Here is a 20,373-nt window from a genome sequence, read left to right on the forward strand (position 1 = left end):
AGCTATTGTAACTGCCACAAGAGTCTTTGTAATTTTGACCCAATCTTAGTGGAAATATGATCATTGAACAAGGAAAATCCACCAGCAATTATTATTATTATTTTTTAAACAATTTAGATTTGTTTTGATGATTAAGATTATTAATCATCAAACTATTAGGCTAAACATATGCAACAGTTAGAATCTGGATATTTCTGATATAAGATTACATTTTCATGTCAGGGTGTTGAGTGTTGAATCCCTCATTGGCTGAAACAAGGAGCTCTGGACTGAAAGAAGTTGTTTTGTGCATTGTATTCAATGCCCGATAGTGCTGGTCCACTTTGCACCAGTAACCCAAAACAGTGTTTCAAAAACCAGCTTGACCACCTTAAACTGATATGACTTTTTTTTCAGTAGGGAAACTGACTTAGTAGAAATTGCAATTGTTTCTTTTCATTTAATAATTATTTAATTTAATAATCAACAACGCAAAATGGTTCTTCAGATTATATTCTCAAATACAAAATAATGAGTTTTGATTCGACACAAAACCATCTGCAGATACTGCTTTACAGACATGACACAGGGTAAAAACATATCCACACAAGGAACTATTTTTGATCATTACTAATCTGAAACATGAGAACAGATGTGCATCAGACCAATCAGAATCATTTTAAAAAATGGTATTAAAAGGAAAATGATTACCTTCACAGGTTTGAGACATCAGAAATGTTATTCAAAATTTATTAAAATTTCCAATATGATCTAGCTAGTCAAAAGTGTTACATGGTCTTAAATGAATGAGTAAATACAGGCCTATGATCATTCAGAACAATACCCTTAACCATCCACTGCAAAATGTGGTTCTTTAATCTTAAAAGATAGAAAAATAAAATCAGTGGTGAAACTATTGGAACACAAACGCCCCATCTCTCTCCCTCTATACATCAGATGTAATCCAAGCGTGCAAAGCATCCTCAAAATTATCCTGCTCGATTTTGAAACCTTTAAGCACATCATTGTGTGGGAGCTGTTTGGGGCAGACAATACCACATTCTAATTTCAAATGCCAAACTTTTCATCTACAAGTACATAGAGAGAAAAAATAATAATGAAGCAGCATGTAAACAAATATTTAGTATAAGATCAAAACAGGGATACTTGCCAACAAAACAAACAGAGCAATGGAGGTCCACAGAAATGTGGTTACCTTTAAGTCTGGCATAATTAGGGAGAGAATTAATTTCTATAGAGAGCAGGCAAAAAAAGGGCAAGATGGTGAAAGAGGAGAGGGAACATAAAAAAGGCAAAGGAGCATAAGGAATGCTGCTTAGGGAATGAGATGGGAGGGACGTTTCAAGTGCCTGCAATGCTACTGTGTTCCCTGGGCGCCCTGACCGCCTTGCTGGTTGTAGTTGCCGTAACTGCCGTACTGGTTGTAGTACTGGTTCCACTGGCTCTGGTTCTGGTAGTACTGCTGCCACTGCTGAGCATACTGAGACAAATAAAAAAAAATACATGCATAAACAACACAATGCTGAAGGTGACTGCTATGCAGCTTCAGATATAAAAAGATTTGTGCATTTTCTGAAGAAAATTCCACACTCGCCATCACAATGCTAGGGTATTGCAATGAAGTTGCTAAAGTGTTCTGGATGGCTACAAGTCAAAAGGGCTCTTTCCCATGTCTATATGATATTATGGTCAATAGATAAGGCTCGGGTCCTTTTCCAATGCAAGTGTATGAGATGTTTCCACCAGTTTTTTTGTTTTACAGTAATAATACATCTTTCCTCAACAAGCTGTATGGTTTGATGTATCATTCATGTCTGTAGCACAAACAGTGCGGGATGAGTTATGCTCCAAAGGGTGAGGGGTTTGTTCAAATCCCTAACTCAAAATATGAGCACTTACAACAGTGAAAATAATAATGTCTACTACTGATAAGCTCACCTGCTGGTACTGTTGATTGTAGCTCTGCTGCTGCTGGTTGTAGGTTTGTCCTGTGGTTGCTGGGGTTTGACTGTAGCCTTGGCTGTATCCTGGGTACTGACTGTAGCTGCCATAGTTGTAACCCTGGTTGTAGTTGCTCTGGTTATAGCCTTGATTATAGGACTGAGGCTAAAATAAAAACGAGAAAAATCAACAATTATAAATACTAAACTGCAGGGAATGACTACTGTCCTGTCACATTCATAAGATATGATTTTTGTTAAGTCTTCGGTAATGCAAGTCCTTTCTCTATACCTGTGACTGGTTATAGCTTGGAGAGGCTACAGTGCTACTCTTGTTGTAAGAGCCTTGACGGTTGTGGTTGTAGCTTCCTCCAGACTGCTGGTTGCGGTTGTAGCCTCCACCACGGCCTCCAGAGCCTCCATCTCTGTAGTTATTTCCCCAGCGATTCTGGTTGTACCCTCCACGGTTATATCCTAATGAAAGAGTTGAACAGTTATCAGCAAATTGCTCTAATAGGCAGTATCCATCTAACAGGCAACACAGACCAATTTGTAAGGGATACTATAGTCACTCGGTCATTATCACAAAAAATTGCATCAGGGTGATCAGGTCTTGTGTCATCATAAATTATTTTAGTATGCAATAATGATGGGCTGACTGTACATCAAACCGCTTATTACACTGAATCTTACCAAATAAATAAATGAACATTAAATATTGATTTGAGTTGAAATTATTCGATTATCTTACTTGTAGTTTAGTTTAAAGCTTCTGCAGATCAGTTGCCTGGGCCAACATTCAATTTTTAGCACTGCACAGATGTATCGGCCAATCATCGGTTTTGGTCAATAAAAGAAATTATCTGCGCTATCGGACATCGGCCAGTTCAATACAAGTTAAGCTCAATCGACAGTAATTGTGGCAAAATACTGATTACCAGGAAAACTTTTGACTTGCCCCTCCTTTTCTTTAACCTCCCGAGTTTGACTGCTGTATGCATTTTCCTTTGTGATTTGTAACTAATAGTTCTTAATAAACATGCAAAAAAGAAAACAAAAATTTTTCTAGAGCAACTAGTTTGCCTTTCATATTTATGTCCATACACTGATCACGCACAACATTAAAACCACCTGCCTAATATTGTGTAGGTCCCCCTCGTGCTGCCAAAAGAGCACCAACCCGCATCTCAGAATAGCATTTTGAGATGATATCTTTCTCACCACAATTGTACAGAGCGGTTATCTGAGTTACCGTAGACTTTGTCTTGAATGGCCAGTCTGGCCATTCTCTGTTGACCTCTCTCATCAACAAGACATTTCCATCCCCAGAACTGCCGCTCACTGGATGTTTTTTTGTTTCTGGCACAATTCGGAGTAAATTCTAGAGACTGTTGTGCATGAAAATCCCAGTAGATCAGCAGTTACAGAAATACTCAAACCAGCCCATCAGGCACCAACAATCATCCATGCGATTATCTAATCAGCCAATCATGTGACAGCAGTGCATAAAATCATGCAGATACAGGTCAGGAGCTTCAGTAAATGTTCACATCAACCATCAGAATGGGGAAAAAAATTTGATCTCAGTGATTTGGACCGTGGCATGATTGTTGGTGCCAGATTTGAGTATTTCTGTAACTGCTGATACAAACAGCAAGCTTGTTAATTATTTTAGTGTGATAAAAATCACAACCTTTTCTGTGTAAAATTATAGCCAATTTTACAACTTTGTTGCCATGACGATGTAATGTCAACAAACCCTAAAATGACTGTAAAAATTATGGTTTAAACAACTTTACAGCTCAAATAAGACAAGTTTTAACCGAAGAATTAATCTAAATGCTTTTATAAAATTATAAGATTCACATTTCTGCATTTAAACCCTCCAAAAATTTGGCTCATTGACTTCCATTGTAAGTGCCTCATGGTAACCTTGATGTTTGCTTTTTGTTTTTTTTTAAAGAAGAGGAGGGACAAGGAAATACATTTTTGTGGTAATCAACATTATGCCACAAATGCTGTTGATCGAGCTTAACTTGTATTGAACTCGGAATATTCCTTTAAGAACACTTAAAAAAATTAAGAAATCTTACCAGCTGAGTTTTATGTGTGACGTGTTGGGCACTCAAATTTCATTTTGCCCCAGAATCTATTTTAGGCGAAGAGGCGGTCATTAATATAGGGGATAAATGCATAAAAAATTGGGTCTTAGCCAGTGTTATGATCGGCAGACAGATCATTCTTAGGGGATGGAAGTCGGCTGGAGCGCCCTCATTTGAGGAGATGTCATGCAGAAGGCTAGGCAACTTAGATTCGTTCAATAAAAAAATGGGGCTGCTATTTAGCCTTTTTGGAGGACTCTCAGGGAGGGGCAGTGGAGAGAGAAGTGCAATATTTATAATTTATTTATATATATATATTTTTTTTCTTTTTTGTCTGTACCTCAAGTTGTGACCACAGGGATATTTGTTGAGGGTCAGGGTGGGATTGGGAGGGGGGAAAGGGGGTTATAGTTGATTCTATGAATATATGTTTTGCTTTTCTGTTTCAAATGTGTGAATCAATAAAAAGTGTTAATCAAAAGAAAAGAAGAAAAAAAGTCTTACCAACTGAATCTAACAACAAGCTTTTCATAAGAGTTTATACAAGTTAATAATTTGAAACGAGTTAATAATGTGCTTTTTGTTTCAGTGTTTTGTTTATAATGGAGACTAGTTACTCTGAAACATGGAATCATAGAGAATAAAAGTTTCATTTCTTTTTTTAATTCCACAATTATGTTGTGCAATTAATTATCGGTGATTTGAAACAAGGTGGCATAAAAAAGCAGAACCATCAAACTATTGGTATCGCCAGATGTCGTTCTAAATAATCAAATATCAGTACTGGCAATTTTGTATCTGTGCATACCTATCGATTATGAAGTGGTCATTCTACAAAACTTTTGACTGCAGAATACTGCAATTCACCAAATTCACTCTCACCTCCTCGGTAGCCTCCACCTCCAGTGCCACCCCGATTCTGATAGCCACCTCTACCACCACTCTGAGGTCCACCACGATTGTCATAACGCTGGAAGCTACCACGGCTGCCACGGAAGCCACCTTGACGGTTATCAAAACGCTTCTCCGGGGGAGGGCCAGCTTTACGGCCTTCTTCGTTGTACTGCTTGATAAGAGTGTCGGCTTCTTCCCGCTGCAGTTCAACAAACCTCACTTCATCCAGGAACTCACCGGCGTCGGGCAGAACAAAGTTTGCTACGGGAGCAGAGGGACGCAGTGAGGGAGAGAACAGCCGCACCGGCAAAAGACAAAGAGAATCATTATCAGCACCACACAATGGTGACAGAAAAACACAGGGGAAGGGACAGAACAAGATGACAGAAAGAGAGAGAGAGAACTGGATCATGTGGTGATAAAGTTAACATGCTCTAGTACAAAAATTGTCTTAACTGTGTAAGAGAACACTTGTCCCAGAGAAATATGTAGACAATGTAAGGGGGTAATCGCAGGGGATGAAAATTAAACTAAAAACAGTTGCCAGAAAAAGAGTGCTATGACAAAAGCTGTCCCTGCAAATCAGGAAGTACCCAGCTGAGGACAGCTGTCCAGTAATTTATTCAATGTTTAATAATACGGCCAATACAAACTGCTCTGTTGCCAAAAGTGAATTGGAGAGCACGAGCCAACTGCAGATTTTCTTCCTCAATCCTGATTATCTGAACTGGTTGCAGTGGTGGTTGCAATGACATGAGAGACAATGTAAGAGAATGTGGTTAACAGGGCAGGGGGCGATGAATAAGATGAGAGAAGCTCTTTTATCTGGCAAAAAGGTTTTAACAGAAGGAGGGACGGGTGAGTTCTTCCAAGTCTTAAAATAAACAAATAAAAGAAACAGCAAAAGCAGATCTGGTGTGTAGTTTTGAACATTTGTTTTGGTTATCCATGGCATTCCTACCTTTCATTTCTAACACAGCATGATCGGGAACATCCTTCCCTTCCTCATCAGTTCGCTTTAATGTTCGCTCTTTTAAATCCTCATCCGTGGGACAAATTACAATAGCCTTGCGTTGAAAACCTTCAAAAGGACGCATTTTTCGTCTCTGGGCTGATCCATATACATTTGTCTAGCAATGGTGACAAGAAAGAAGTAGAAGCTGTTTATTATTTGCTTTTGTTACGGCTTTGCGTTCTGTAGGAGGGGAATTGGATTCCTGCAACGATGAAAGTGAGAGAGTTTTTTTTGTTCATGTCTATAGTTACTGCTCTGGAATGACTAGCGGTTGTCTCTCACAACCCCCAAAGACTTACCGTGAATTCAGGATAGGTGGACAGATCCGGGACAGCTGAATGAATAACAATATACAGGGGACCCTCACTGGTTCACTCAAAGTACCAGTTTTAACATTCTCTTTACTTTTTTTTTTCCCCTAAACTGAGGCCTTTCTCTCATAAAAAGCTTAAGAAATTATGAATAATATTTTACTTACTAGAAAAGTTCCAAGAAAGAACATTATCAAGAAATTTTCTGAAATAGAATTCGAATTCAACATTTTCATACTGCAGTCTACTTAGTTTTCTCTTAAGCCTAGCACAAACTACAGGACACAAGCTCGTCTCCTTTGATGTTTTGAGTCGGCGACAGGTTCGCAACTAGAAGTCTCAGATGTCACGTCCGATGGCAGTGTATTGAGCGCACTTTTGTGACATACCCAGACTAGTCACAGACACTATGACGGATTTCAAACCTGCTTGATATCTATACATCTTGTCGTCAGGGCGTGGCCCGACAAGCGATCTGAATAAAAGCCAAGAAATTACAGAGAGCAATGCACTGAGAAGCAAAAACATTACAAGAAAATAAAACACCAACGTCTCCCTACCTGTTGTCTCATTATTTTCAGCTGGTTTTTTTAAGTTCTGTTCTGTGCAAATCAGTGCAATAAAGTGGTGCGAGACCTTCTTTCATGTTGTTTGTTGACATGTTTTCACGAATAAACTTTCCCGTTGCTATGTGCATGAGTTTGTAAATAAATTTCGGGATCGTATCTTTAAGATGATTAAGGTGATCTGTTGATGATTACGTGCAAATTTAAAAAGGAAATAATCATCTGATCGGAAAATTTGAAAAAGCGTATACATTTAAATGCACAACAACTTACAGATCTTCTTCAGCATACACTGACAGATAAGAAGCACATACATCAGGTATTCCACTAAAATAAGAAACAGTGTGGCAGTTTATATTGGTTTTTTCCCTGTCTACTTTTTGCACTTTAAAATAATTTTTATTATTATTATCACTGACTATGTTTACATGGACACCAGAAAGCGGGTTATTGCGAGAAAGCGGCCTTCCGATTTACATGCACTGTATAAGCAGTGTACTCTTTACTCCAGTATACATCCGGCTCCATCAATAAGCAGCTTTCTCCACAGCTACATAATTTCCCTGCGATGCTTGTGTAAATAACAACCATGGCATTCGAGGAAGACTTTACTATTTTATTCTCAGCCGGTTCACTTTTTTTCCAGATATTCTTGCGGTATTTGTTTTCTTAAATTTGCATTGTGACCTGCAGCAAAATTGCAGTGCAAAAACTCTGGTATGTCCCTAATGTACGAGCGCATATACATAAACATAAGGGACAGTAAATATTTTACATTAGTTTGTATAAAAGGGAATAGTTTTTAATTTTATGTGCTTTTCCCACTGTACTCTGAAAAATGTTGAATTCTTTCTGCTGTGTTGACTTTTTGGCCTCCAATCTATGACATTTGTTATTTGAACACCCATTAGAATGGTGCTTTAGCATGACGACATTAAGCTGGTTCAAGGAGAAACCTAGGCTTTCTTTTAACCCTTTAAACGGCGTAAGGAAATTGGCATTCTCGTTTACATGATGCTTCAGAATGCCACTTTCAGCAAAAAACCTGGAATAAACAGTTTACTTAAGTGCATGTAAACGTGGTCAATGTATCATAGAAGGAATACACTGATGTAATGATTGATGTATGCCGTCTTGAAATCAGAACACAAGGGGTCAAATAAGACAACCAGGACTAATTGTTATCAGATCAACCAAATCACATCTTCAATACCTGGTGTAAAAAGGGCTTCAGTTGGCAAAGAATGGTCATGTAGTTGATACACCCACATTGTGCGCACAACCAAGACCAAAAACAAAAGACTGCGAGTCGTTATGTGCGCGCAGTGCGCCAACTGCAAGTCATGTAGTGTGCGCTTGGCTTTAATCCAACGGTCTCTAGGCTCCATTGCTCCATCTGCTGTTGGTCATGTCTCAAGTGTAACTGCCAGAACATCAGCCATTTCTTGTTTTCCAGACCCCAAAGACTGAGACTTTGTCCTATACGCTACTAGTACCTACCCGGTACTGAACAAATTGAACTCATCTCAAAACCCTAAGAAAGGTACATATCCCTCACTTCTGTATTCCAAACACATGCATGAACTTCTTCCTGCACTGCCTGGGTCCCCTTCCTTACCTTTACTCACCTGATGTTCAAACGACCAGCTTGCCCGACACAGACAAACATTTATTACTTACCTTGCATACTCACAGTCTCCTTAACGAACCATTAGCATGTCCTTTGACCCTACCTACCTTACAACCTCTTGAAACAGTCTACCTAAAAACTTCAAGCAAGTTAGTTTTTTCACTTACCTGCTGTTCATTTTTAAATACAACATTCAAGTAAAATTCTCATGTAAAGTAAAAATCTAATTAAAAGTTCTCTTGGTTTCTTTACAATTACCATAGCAACAGAAGGCGTTTTCTTACTCACCAGGCAGTGATTACTTGTTTTTCAACATCTTACTAATGACATGGACTACTTGTACAGTGTGGCAAAGATCTCTTTAAAACAAGGCATACATAAAGTAAAAAAATATTCATTGCGACAACATACTATACTGCATTCTTTCCCTGTTTTTTTTACAGGTTTAAGCAAAACAAAACAAGTCAGCAACATGTTCAGGACAAAGAAATAAGGACTGAAAACAAGTCTTCAGGATCACAGTATGCTAATCAGTGCTTTGGACTATGCTACAGAGAGAGCAGAAGTGCATTAATGAACATGTGCATCAGTGAGCAGCAGTAGATGTAGGTCTTTCTGGAGGGAGGGTTGAAGAGGAAGGAGAAGGGGTTTAGCTGTTAGCACAGCACAGAGGCAGGCAAGTATGACAGTACCTGGTCCAAGATGTAGTTTCGCTTCTTGCGGGCAGCAATCTGGATGAGCCTGTTGAGACACTGAGTAGCCTGTTGAATAAGTACGTCCCAGCGTCCAGCATAGTTACGCTGACGTCGGAGTCCCATGACCTGAAAGAAGCGGATGAATGAACTTTAGACTGTGACTGACGACAGAAGAGTAGAACAGGGATTATGTCAACCAGTCAATACCTTCATCTTTTCCATGATAGCATTTGTGCCCAGGATGTTAAACTTCTTTTCAGGGTTCTCTTCAGCATGTTTAATGGCCCAGGTGGTTTTTCCACTACCAGGCAGACCAACCATCATCAGGATCTTAGAGGACAGTGTGGAAGTAAAATTTTACAAACCAGGGTTCAATAATATCTTATGTTTTTTGATCATTTACATGTTTTACATTTACATTACATTTAGCAGATGCTTTTATCCAAAGCGACTTACAAATGAGGAACATAGCAACATAGCAAGCAATTTTTATGCCTTGCAAGCTTAATCATTTGTGTTTTTGTTATGAACTAAGTGTTGTTTTGAAAATGTTGCTGATGTATGTTACTACCATATTATCTGAAAATAAAGTTACACCTGAATACAAGTCATATTGTTTAGAGGAAAAAACAAAACACTGCAAGCCTTTCAAAGTATACTTGACCGTGCTTGCTACAACTGATATGAGATCCTGGACTATTTTTAGTCTGAGTTTAGACACAAAGATGCCTTTAGATTCCATCAGTCTCGAGTTATACAAATGCAGGTATCTCCTGACCTCCTTACACATACGCCCTTGACGATCACATTCAATGTTGTATTTTTGCAGCGATTCTACCAATTCTAGCGCTTTACTGTAACAGCACCGGCTCAAATGTGAGTGTAGCCTCCTTGTGGACCTACTAATTAGTGCACATAATTCCAGGGACATAGTATTCTGCGACTTCAAAGACGTGTGGTTAAAACAATCAGGCTGCGTATGTTCAGTGCTCAAGCACTCTGCTGATGACCGAAGTATACTTTGAACTTTAGGACCCGGAAGCAGCAAACTTCCCTTCTGCCACTCAGCATATGAAGTCTCTCTGTTAAGATTATCATATTGTAATGTGGCTTGTTTTAATCGGGATCATCTGTTTTAAGTAATCATTGTTTTTTATTTATGTTTCATGAACAAAATACAACAAATAATCCACATCTGTTCTTCACTCAGAGCTAAAAAATATGTTCGAAACAGCTGAGCAATGTTATACTGTTTGCAAAGATTCAGACACAAGCCAATTATATTGTAATTATAATTCATATTTATCTCCAAAGGTTCATTGCAATACCAAACCTCGCATTCAGTTTTCGTGGCAGGCCCCACTGTTCCTCGGATTCTTTCCTCCAACTGAACATTTTGAAGGAAGGTGAAGCCTTCTGGCGGGGGGAAGAAAGGCTCCTCCCTCTGTCCAAAGTTGAACTCCACGGCACAGTTTTTCACCAATACATGGGGGAAAAGAGCGCGCCCAGCCAAATCCTCTCTAGAGACACGGTAACACGAGCCAAGCGATTTGCCATTCTTGGAGAATGCTATATCCACTTCATCACTGCTTTCGAAGTCCTATGAAAAACAAAAAAAAAGTAGAAAAAGGATGTGATATTATTAATATTGCCGTCTCAGTGCTCTTATTTATGTGTATGTTTTTGGGGAATGTAATATAGAAGTGTGTAAAATGAAAATATTTACAATATAGCAGCCAAGGATGTCATTTTCACCAAACTTTTCCCCATAGTCATCAAATTTACAGTTAGAGGATTTCTTGCCAGTTCCTCCATAGCCAAAAGAGAAGGCTTCTTCACCTGTGATATAAAACAATGAGCTGTTAAATTACAATGGTAATGCACTACAAAAAAATTGAAAACTCACTAATTCAGCAGGTTTGATCAAGCTACTTGCTTAATGTAATATTCAAAGAAGATGGTAACTGGTAACTTACCAAGCTGAGTGCTGCATGAATCAAGGGACCATCCTATTCTCACCACATGAGGGTCAGGTTCAGTGGTAGGAAGGTGCTTTACTGAAATTTCCTCATTTATCTAAACAGGGGAAGGACAAGAGAGATGAGGTAAACAAACATGGAACTCTTTCACAGCACTCAGATTAAGTGGTGTCTTCCTTACCTTCATTTCAAAGCATACTCGGCCCTTGTTAACACCATAGGTGGCTCGAGCACCTGCCCACAGAAAGGCAAAGCCTTCGATGGTAAGAGGATAGCCACTGTACCTGTCACGAGCCACCTTGAAGTGCAGGTCACAGTTATCTAGAGACAAACAACACAAATTTAGATTGTACCATTTAGTAATGTGGCTTGGGTATTGGGATTTTTTCATCCTCTAGACAATAACAAAACGATATTAAATAATCAACCGCTTTTAAACCAACACTTTCCTTATTCATAATTTCTGAATCCAGGAGTCCAACACAAGAGAACATGACAATACAGAAACAGTAAATACAAAGGACTCCACCACAGTACTCACAGGTGTCAATGACCACAAGCTTATCGTCAATCTCGTCTTCCTCCTCTTCTGCTGGGGGCTGTGGTGATCTTCCCCTATGACAACAACCAAAGAGAACTATGAGACTGAGCAATGAAAATAAAAAACCCTCAATCAAAAAGAGGCACAACTTACCTCCTGTCGTCACGATGCTCGTAGTATCCGTATCCACGACTGTCATCATGTGGCCTCTTGCGATCTTGCGACATGTTTCGATCATCCTCTGTTTTGACCTGTGCATCCATAGCGCCCCATTCGTTGGCTTGTTCAGCTTGCTGTGGAACATCCTCATCTGTCTTATACTCTGCCTTCACTTCATCACCATCTGAAAAGATTTGGATAAATACATCAAAACCAACATTAAATACATTTTTGCACAGTGTGACAGAAGCAGACTGTAAAACACAACTAAAAGAAAACGTTCCTTATAACAATTACTTTTCCAGTAATTCATGTTCATTGGATAAAGATTTTTAGAAATAATTTTAGAGATTGCTAGTCAGATTTACATTGGCACGTCAGAAAACAATCTTCGGAATTTATAGATTTAAACAATTATACTTATTAGTGTACAAATAACACCCCCTAAAGACAGACAGATGTTATCACACTAGCATGTTTTATTCTACACAATCACTTCTATACTACTTCTAAATATAGCAAAAACTACTGGATATTTAATATAAAATACAATACTCATTTCTCTGACTTGGAGGACTTCACAATTTAAAAATGCCCAGATGTTTCCAGGTTTTCCATAACCGTGGGAACCCTGAAGTTAAAAGAAGCATTTGACAAGACTCACCCGGTCCTTCCTGCTGGGAGTGTTGACTTGAGTCTCCCTCTGGCATCTGGTGTGATGCTGGTTCCTCAAACTTATGCTCTGCCTGAGGATGTGAAGGTGTTTCCTCATATTCCTGCTTCAACTCCTGGAGCGGCTGCTTGCCCTCAGACTCCTGGTCATCTTGGCACTGCTCTGTCATCTGTCCCGGCATCACATCTGCTGCATGATCAATCTTTCCAAAACCAGGCATGGGGGCCTCGGTGCTGTCCTCGTTGCTTTCATTATTCTCGTTTCCCTGATCATCGTACTCACCCTGGAAGAGGTCTGTGCTGTTTCCATCATCAAACTGTGCCTTATCCTCTTCTCCATAATCTTGTTCCCCACCTGCAATGAATAAAGCAGAATAAATATTATTTGTCGCTTTAATGTCCATACAACATAAAAACACCATAATACTCATAACCATGGTTGATCAATATGGGGTATTTAATTACCCCCTTTTTTTTTTTTTTTTTTTTTTTTTTACACATATACATTTTTCAGACCTGGACTCTCCCCAGTCTTGAGTATTTGGCTACATTCTTGCTTCCCATACCCTTCGACCAATGAATTTTCATGGATTTACGATTGTTTGTGGGTTTTTTCCCCGTACTAAAAAAAGAAAAACTATGTGGTATTAAAATATTCTATACCTCTCCCGGGTCAAAAATGACCCGAACGCAACAGGAGGGTTAAAAACAACCAGTGCTTGTAGTTGACGGATACAGGATTCCTATTGAAATGGTGCCCTATGATGGTCTATCACATTGGTAAATGACCCTCACAGAAAATAATCTCCTGTAATCATGTGAAGCAAATCTCAATTCGCAACATCACAATCTGGATTGCTGCTTCAAAACTGACGTTACAAAAATGAAGTCAGTCAAATAATGTACGTATAAAGATGTATTACCTTCATCTTTAAACTCATTGCCATCTCCAGCCTCCAAGTCTTGTTCTTCCTCGCCCGGTGCAGCATCGCCCGACGCCTCGACCTCCAGCGCCGCCTGCAATCTATCCACCAGATCCGCCTTCAGCCCGCGGGTGTCCAGGCCTCGACGCTGGAGCTCCTCTTTCAGCTCATTCACTTTGAGCTTTTTAACATTGAGCCCGCTCATGGTTCATGCACCTCCAATAGCAGTGTATGCCGTACTGTAAAGTCAGAGTAAACAAACGCGAATCATTGATTGGTCACTGTGCGCGCTCACAGACATTCGCTAAAACATTATCCTCGTGCTAGCAGGCTAACTGAAGGCTTTTCTGCAGATAAACGGTCATTTCATACCATGGAAAGTTTATTTCGGCTTTAATACAAGAAATACAACAACATGCATAAACTAATTCTACCCGTTTACGAGTCAAAACAATCACCTGACAAGTTTCATAGCTACAAACTGCAGAATTAACACTCGCGATAACTAGCATGCTATAGAGTCAAGCAATCTGCCCACAAAATGCACATGCAACCACGAAGAATCCATTTAATATCAGTTTTTATGTCACTAACTAAACATAAATTATAGCCTGTGTTTGCAGAAATCCAAATATTTACCTTTTCTGTCCGTTTTTCACTCAAGCAACTTGTCGCAACGGCGATATCGAAGATGGAGGGTGACCGTGGCTGACCACTTCCTGCGCCTCGCGACCAGTGTGCGCGGGTCCCGGTTCCTGCTCCTAATTGGTTGGAGCTGCTGGTCCCTGCTTCTGATTTGTTGGAGCTGCTGTCTGTCAAAAACGCTGTAGCCAATAATATTTGTCATATGTAGCTTTGTTTTTGTTTAACTGTCATTTGCTATGACGCGAATATTTTGAAGAGGGTAGATTATATAGCAAAAAATAATGACGTATTGAGCCTAAGAATATTATTAAAACGCTGAAATAGGTTATTAGTAAACAAGACAATTTTGTACAATGTTCATTTAACCCTTGTGCGACCTTCGGGACATTTTTGTTTTTTCGATCATTTTGCCAACGGCATAAATTTTGCCATAGGTGTGTATTTTGGGTGGAATTTTGATATTTCAACCTCAGTCCCTATAATACATCTATAATACACTGTGTACACAAAATAGTTACACTCAGGACCTTAAGGACAAAAATGTCCCCATTGAAACCCATTAAAACTGCAATATTTGATCCCAGTGCCATTAAAGAATAAAATCATGAATTCTATGATATTGTACTTTCATTCTGGAGCCCTGGCTTCAAAATATAATTTTTTTATATTTTCCACCAGATGGCGCCATTTTTCTCATGTTTAGCCTATGGAGCAAATACATGCTTTTTTCCTATTTTCTGTTTGCTGTATTATAGAGCACTGCAGGCCAATTGAATAAATTATGCAGCTAAAATTGTGTTGGTGTGTTGTATGAATGTCAAAGTGTGTTTTGTATGTGTGCATTGAGAAATTTGTGTGTGTGTGTGTAATATACAACAGTTGCATTATATAAACAAACTGGCATTTAAAGGGTTAAAATCCTGAAATTATGATCAGGACTGATGTTGGTTAAAAAAAATAACTCATTGAAAGTGGAAAATAATATTAATATATATTATTATGGCAGTTTTTAGACACTGATATTTTTGTCCTCGAAGGACCTCTAAGTAACTTTTTTTATTGAGGCACAAGGGTTAAGGTAATAATAAATAGCGAAATGTTTTTTTAAAGTCTCTCTAACGTAAACGGCAATGTATGATAAGATTAGAACCAAACGAAGCCCGTCAGTGATAAGGACCTTTGAACTGTACAGCGCGCCAACTTTGATTTATTGTTCTTTTCTTTGACTATTAATATTTTCTGCTTGCGGTGTGAAACACCAACCTCGACAGCGCACCATAGATTAAAAACTTTTAGCTTGGATCACGTGGTTCTTCTAAGCCAATCATATAATGGCCATGACGTCAACGAACCGCGGATAGTGTGTTACGACAGTAAATCGTCGTTTGCGGATACCATACAAATGAATAAGAGCCGTAAACTGATACCAACCTGTCGCAAAATTGTCCGTGTGTTCTCTTACAGAACAGCAATTTTATCGTAGTATACCTCACACATAGTTCACTCCAAAAGGAATGTTTACTGTAAACATGTTGAAGATTAAAGTACAGGCTGTCAATTAACTAATAGATGATATGTTTCTTTATAAAAGTAGTTTATTCAGTAAACTAAAGCATTTCTTCCATTGGAATCCATTCAAAACGAACGGCCTCTGGTCTCATTGTCAGTGTACCACCGAGTTACGCTTTGTTTTGCTAACATTAAAGGATCTTCCGTGGAAGAGGGGCTCTGTTTAACTTCGACACTCAACAGTGAATGAGGAAGTACAGAAATGACAAAACCAATGTTCCATTGTAACATTTAGCCTACTATGGAGAGAGATACTGGAATAATTGCTTCAATAAAAGCTCTTGGGTGAGTTACTTTGAAATTTACAGAGAGCAATTAAAACATTTTTATTGTCAAGATATTTACTACCAAAATTAATTTTCATGTTGTGTAGGTATAAGAGCAGTGAGTGCTTGAGGAAATGTACATGTGATGAATTACCTTGTCCACTGCTTACCTGGTTGGTCTCAGAGATAAGAGCAAGCTGCCCATGTGTGCCAGGTAACCCAAACCAACAAAAATATTTGGCTTTCTCCACAATTTTGAATAATTGTATTTGTCAAGTGTATATAAATTAAACTATCTTACATTTCTTACATTTTCTAGAAATATTACTGTGTTTGCAGTGTTGTTGGATAATAAGAAGGCAGACTTTTTTTGTTAATGTCATGCTAGTTTTGGGAAGCTTTTTATTCTCAATAAGTGTAAATGTATAAAGACACAGCCTTACTTTTCGGTCTTTAAAAGAGAGTTTTTGTTTGCAATTTCATCCCTAATGTACATGAAAGGTAAACAAGCATGCACATCAGTTAACTCACCCTCATGCCATCCCAGATGTGTATGATTTTGTTTCTTCTGCAAACAAACAAAGATTTTTAGAAGAATATTACAGCTCTGTAGGTCTTTGCAATGCAAGTGAATGGTGGGGCAGTGGTGGCTAAGGCTATGGGTTACTGACTAGATGGTCAGGGGTTCAAGCCCCAACACCGCCATGATGCCACCGTTGGGCCCTTGAGCAAGGCCCTTGACCCCATCTGCTCCAGGGACGCTGTATCATGGCTGACCCTGCGCTCTGACCCCAGCTTGGCTGGGATATGTGAAAAAAGATGGCACTATTGGAAGTGTAATCGAGCTTGAAATCATGATCGCAAAGAAGACTGCTGATTTAAAGATTTATACTGAAAGAGGAGATATTTAAAAGTAGAATTTCATATTTGCATTTGTTGGATATTTCTATATTCATAATTTTACTTGTAAAATATTAACACCATAACATTATTTATGCAATTGTAATTGCTGTGTTAATGCATTTGTGCCATCTTTAAACAGCATTAAACTGTCTGTAAATACACCTAAATGCCACTTCAGATGCAGCTTCTGAGCCACCATTTCAGTGTAAAGATGTAGGCATTTTGTACCTTGCTGTATTATATTTGTTTAATATCTGAATGCAATTATGTATGTATCACCTGTGGGCATAATAAAAAATTATGCAGAACTTTAACCATCCATTTTTTGCTGTTGTTTTTCAGCATGGAGCATTGGTGGTGCAGTTCTGGTGGGGGAGTTGAGGGAGGTGCTTAAGGAAATGTCCTGTCCACAAAGTGCACTCATATCAGAGCACCTTAGCCCACTTCTGCTGTACAGGCTGACCGGTAAGGTAGGGAGGTGATAGATGATCTCAGTCCATGCATTTTAGTTAATTGCGGATTTTCTTGTCATATTTATACAGTATTTTGTCTTTCAATTAACAGAGTACTTGGTGTCAGAGTTAATGGCAGCACATATGCTGATGTACAGAGAGATTCATCCAGAAGATGCGGAACAGAAGTTGGAGTCAAAGGGCAAAGAGCAGAGAAAATGGGAAAGTCTTACTCGGGACAGTAAGGATGAGTATCAAGAAGTCAGTCAAGCTGAGGTGGATAATTGGAAAGAAGTTACAAAGAATCTGGCAGGACTGTTTCATACTCTTGGTTTAGAAACATCCTCTCAGCTAAGTGATGCCTGTGCAGAGGTAAGAAACAGATCGCCAAAGATTGTTACTGTCTGTAACCATTACTACATATTGCAATCTCATGCTGATTATTATATAACTCAACCATCATTCACTAAGGTGGAGTCACGGCTTGCATCCCTTCCAGAAGGTGTAGTGCTAGAGCCATTACTAAAGACCAATTTGAACTCGGATCAGTGGGTATGCATGCATTACATTTGACCTATTCCAGAGCCTGCTCTGGAATATTACAGGATGGTGGAATAAAGTAAAAAATAGAGTGAAGTTTGTTTTAATCACAAAAGCTTTTTGTTTCACTCTTAGAAAAAGATTCATGAAATCGACAAAGCTCTTCGTAAGGATTATGAGTGTCGACGCCAAATGATGATCAAGCGTTTCTATGTCACACTACAGTCTTTTGCTTGGGGAGATAGGGGACAGGTATTAAGAGTCTCATTAGCATTCATTTTTATTTGTATATCTAATATTTGTTTCATGAAACAAATTCTGTCTTCTTTTTTTTTTTTTTTTCAAGGAACGCAATGCTGTGCTTTCTTCCATGCCACACTTTTCACCCTCTCTTGAGTCCTCTATCTCAATCGCTAAGCTGTTGGCAGCCAGAGAAGATCAGTCTCGCATTTCGCCAGTTAAAGCGGGGCCTTCAACAGCTGTTCACAAGGTGCCCTTCACCAAAGTTTTGATTCCAATAGTCACAATAAGAATTTTTTTTTTACATTCATATTAGGTTTGTTCAAATGTTCAGACAACCATTAATCAATTACATCTATGATGAATAGAATAGACTTTGCATGTTTTCATTCTTGGATCTTTCCATTTGCTCCGCAGGTTCTAATGGGCAGTGTGCCAGATAGGGGGGGACGTCCAGGAGAGATTGAGCCACCAATGCCCAGCTTCGCCAGTCGCAGGGAGGGAGAAGGCAGTCAGTACAAAAAGAAAAAACGAGAATACTCAGGAAAAAAGAAAAATAAACTGAATTAGAGATTTGTTTTTTTAAGTGCTAGTTTTGTAGCGGGAAGTAACATCCCAGCTACAAAGAACTTTCATTTATAAAATAGAGTTCAATGACAATTATGTTTAAGGAGGCCATATCCCCAGCAAAAACAAAAATAAAAATGATAAAATAGACACTAATGGTCATAGACTATGGTCATTGATAAAAAAAAAAATATTATTATTTAACATTTATTATTATACATGCTTAATTTACAATTTAATTTGATGAACAACAAATTTAATAAATTCATTTCAGTGAAATGTATGAATATGAATGGCAAAGCCAAGAGCTATGGTTTACTTGAACAAAAAATATTCTTTAAACTTTTTTTTTTCTTCAAAAAACACATTTGGTAAAGGAATAGTTCACCCAAAAATGACATTTCTGTCATCACTTACCCTCATGTTCTTCCAAACCTGAATGATTTTCTTTCTTACGCAAAGGAATTTCTGTCCTGGTCCCTCACTACAGTGGCAGTGAATAGTCTGCTTTCAAGCTTCAGAAAGGAAGCAGAAGTATCATAAAAGTAGTCTATTGGACTTGTATGTCATATTCCAAGCCTTTTGAAGGTATACAATAGGTTTTGGTGAAAAACAGCCCAAAATATAAGTCATTATTAAGTGAACATTTTGATGTCTGTTAAGCAAAAACACCATAACATACTTAGCATGCATCATAGCATAGCATTGTATATAAAGAACTTACAGTATCAGTTACATTTAAAATAAACATTCATTTAGACTTAATATCACCTCTGCATGTTGTGACATCTTACACATTTTGAAAGATTCTTTCGTTTTCACATCATCTTGTGTGGTTATTTTCAATGGGCATTCTTTGTAGAAGCATTCAGTGTAATGTGTGTAGGCAGTGTAAAGGTAATCTATACGATTCGAAAGAAAGTAATATGAGTTTGAGATGGCATAAGCATGAGTAAATGATGAAAGAATTATAATTTTAAATGTTATCATCATACCGTCATCAAAAGTTAAATGTCGAAAATGCATTATTTTATTAATGACTGTATATACACTCCAAAAAATTATGATTTAAAGCTCTGAGTATTTTAAATTTATAACCAAAAATCTTTAACAACATTTTTAAAAAACTAATTTTTTTTTCATTTAATTGTGTTAATTATAAAATGCAGTTTTTTTTTTTTTTTGCTGGAAATTAAAAAACATAAATCTTATAAAAAGGGTAATGTGTATGTAAATATACATACAGTGTATATATACTTGTGTGTGTGTGTGTGTGTGTATATATATATATATATATATATATATATATATATATATATATATATATATATAAAATATACATACATATATATATATACACACACACAAGTATATAAACAATTTAAAAAAAAAAATGTTTGTGAGACTCATAAACAATGGAAAAAATAAATACAAATTTAAAACCGACCAATGCTGTGAAAGATTGTTTCTCTGAAAGACTGGCTGGGAATGTAACTGACACTGTGTCTATAAAAATAAAACAAGCACAATAATTAAAGTCTAAAAATATTCTGTTGTGGTCCTGATTTCAGTTTTGAAGAGAATGAACTAATTAAACCAATAAGTTTTATTTTGAGTATTTAAAATTTGTTCATTTGTTCACATTAGTTAACATTAATTAAAGGGGTCATGAAGTGCTTTTTTTTTTTTTTTATCATTTTATTATCTTCCCTGAGGTCCACTGATAATGTTAGTAAAGTTTTTGTTGCACCAAAACAGCCATAA

General features: G+C 37.9%; 2 protein-coding genes across 2 annotated transcripts; one reads left to right on the forward strand and one right to left on the reverse strand.

Annotated features, from left to right (window-relative positions):
• Positions 1–476: 476 nt before the first annotated feature.
• Positions 477–14,206, reverse strand: LOC127421331 (heterogeneous nuclear ribonucleoprotein U-like protein 1). Its single transcript, XM_051664343.1, has 16 exons — positions 14,067–14,206; positions 13,428–13,666; positions 12,497–12,859; positions 11,827–12,016; positions 11,674–11,747; positions 11,314–11,453; positions 11,130–11,229; positions 10,880–10,992; positions 10,487–10,753; positions 9,361–9,483; positions 9,151–9,279; positions 5,898–6,066; positions 4,925–5,197; positions 2,233–2,414; positions 1,939–2,106; positions 477–1,480 (listed from the first exon to the last, which is right to left on the reverse strand). The coding sequence occupies exons 2-16, from the start codon at positions 13,630–13,632 to the stop codon at positions 1,358–1,360; spliced, it is 2,619 nt and encodes an 872-aa protein (XP_051520303.1). The 5' UTR covers positions 13,633–13,666; positions 14,067–14,206; the 3' UTR covers positions 477–1,357.
• A 1,252-nt stretch (positions 14,207–15,458) lies between these two features.
• On the forward strand, positions 15,459–20,155 carry LOC127421421 (protein FAM98B-like). The gene is made up of 8 exons (XM_051664462.1): positions 15,459–15,926; positions 16,015–16,121; positions 17,153–17,275; positions 17,375–17,634; positions 17,734–17,814; positions 17,938–18,054; positions 18,149–18,292; positions 18,460–20,155. The coding sequence occupies exons 1-8, from the start codon at positions 15,883–15,885 to the stop codon at positions 18,610–18,612; spliced, it is 1,029 nt and encodes a 342-aa protein (XP_051520422.1). The 5' UTR covers positions 15,459–15,882; the 3' UTR covers positions 18,613–20,155.
• Positions 20,156–20,373: the final 218 nt, after the last annotated feature.

The sequence above is a fragment of the Myxocyprinus asiaticus genome, chromosome 3, assembly GCF_019703515.2.
Source record: "Myxocyprinus asiaticus isolate MX2 ecotype Aquarium Trade chromosome 3, UBuf_Myxa_2, whole genome shotgun sequence".
Classification (NCBI taxonomy): Eukaryota; Metazoa; Chordata; class Actinopteri; order Cypriniformes; family Catostomidae; genus Myxocyprinus; species Myxocyprinus asiaticus.

What these genes read in the sequence shown, in the direction of transcription:
- LOC127421331 (XM_051664343.1), bottom strand. Translation starts at nt 13,632, where the DNA reads ATGAGCGGGCTCAATGTTAAAAAGCTCAAAGTGAATGAGCTGAAAGAG. An exon ending in ACATCCTTGGCTGCTATATT is followed by an intron (nt 10,754 to 10,879) that starts GTAAATATTTTC and finishes TGTTTTTCATAG; the next exon opens with GACTTCGAAAGCAGTGATGA. An exon ending in GAAACTACATCTTGGACCAG is followed by an intron (nt 6,067 to 9,150) that starts GTACTGTCATAC and finishes CACCATTGCTAG; the next exon opens with ACAAATGTATATGGATCAGC.
- LOC127421421 (XM_051664462.1), top strand. Translation starts at nt 15,883, where the DNA reads ATGGAGAGAGATACTGGAATAATTGCTTCAATAAAAGCTCTTGG. An exon ending in TCTGCTGTACAGGCTGACCG is followed by an intron (nt 17,276 to 17,374) that starts GTAAGGTAGGGA and finishes TTCAATTAACAG; the next exon opens with AGTACTTGGTGTCAGAGTTA. An exon ending in CTTGGGGAGATAGGGGACAG is followed by an intron (nt 18,055 to 18,148) that starts GTATTAAGAGTC and finishes TTTTTTTTCAAG; the next exon opens with GAACGCAATGCTGTGCTTTC.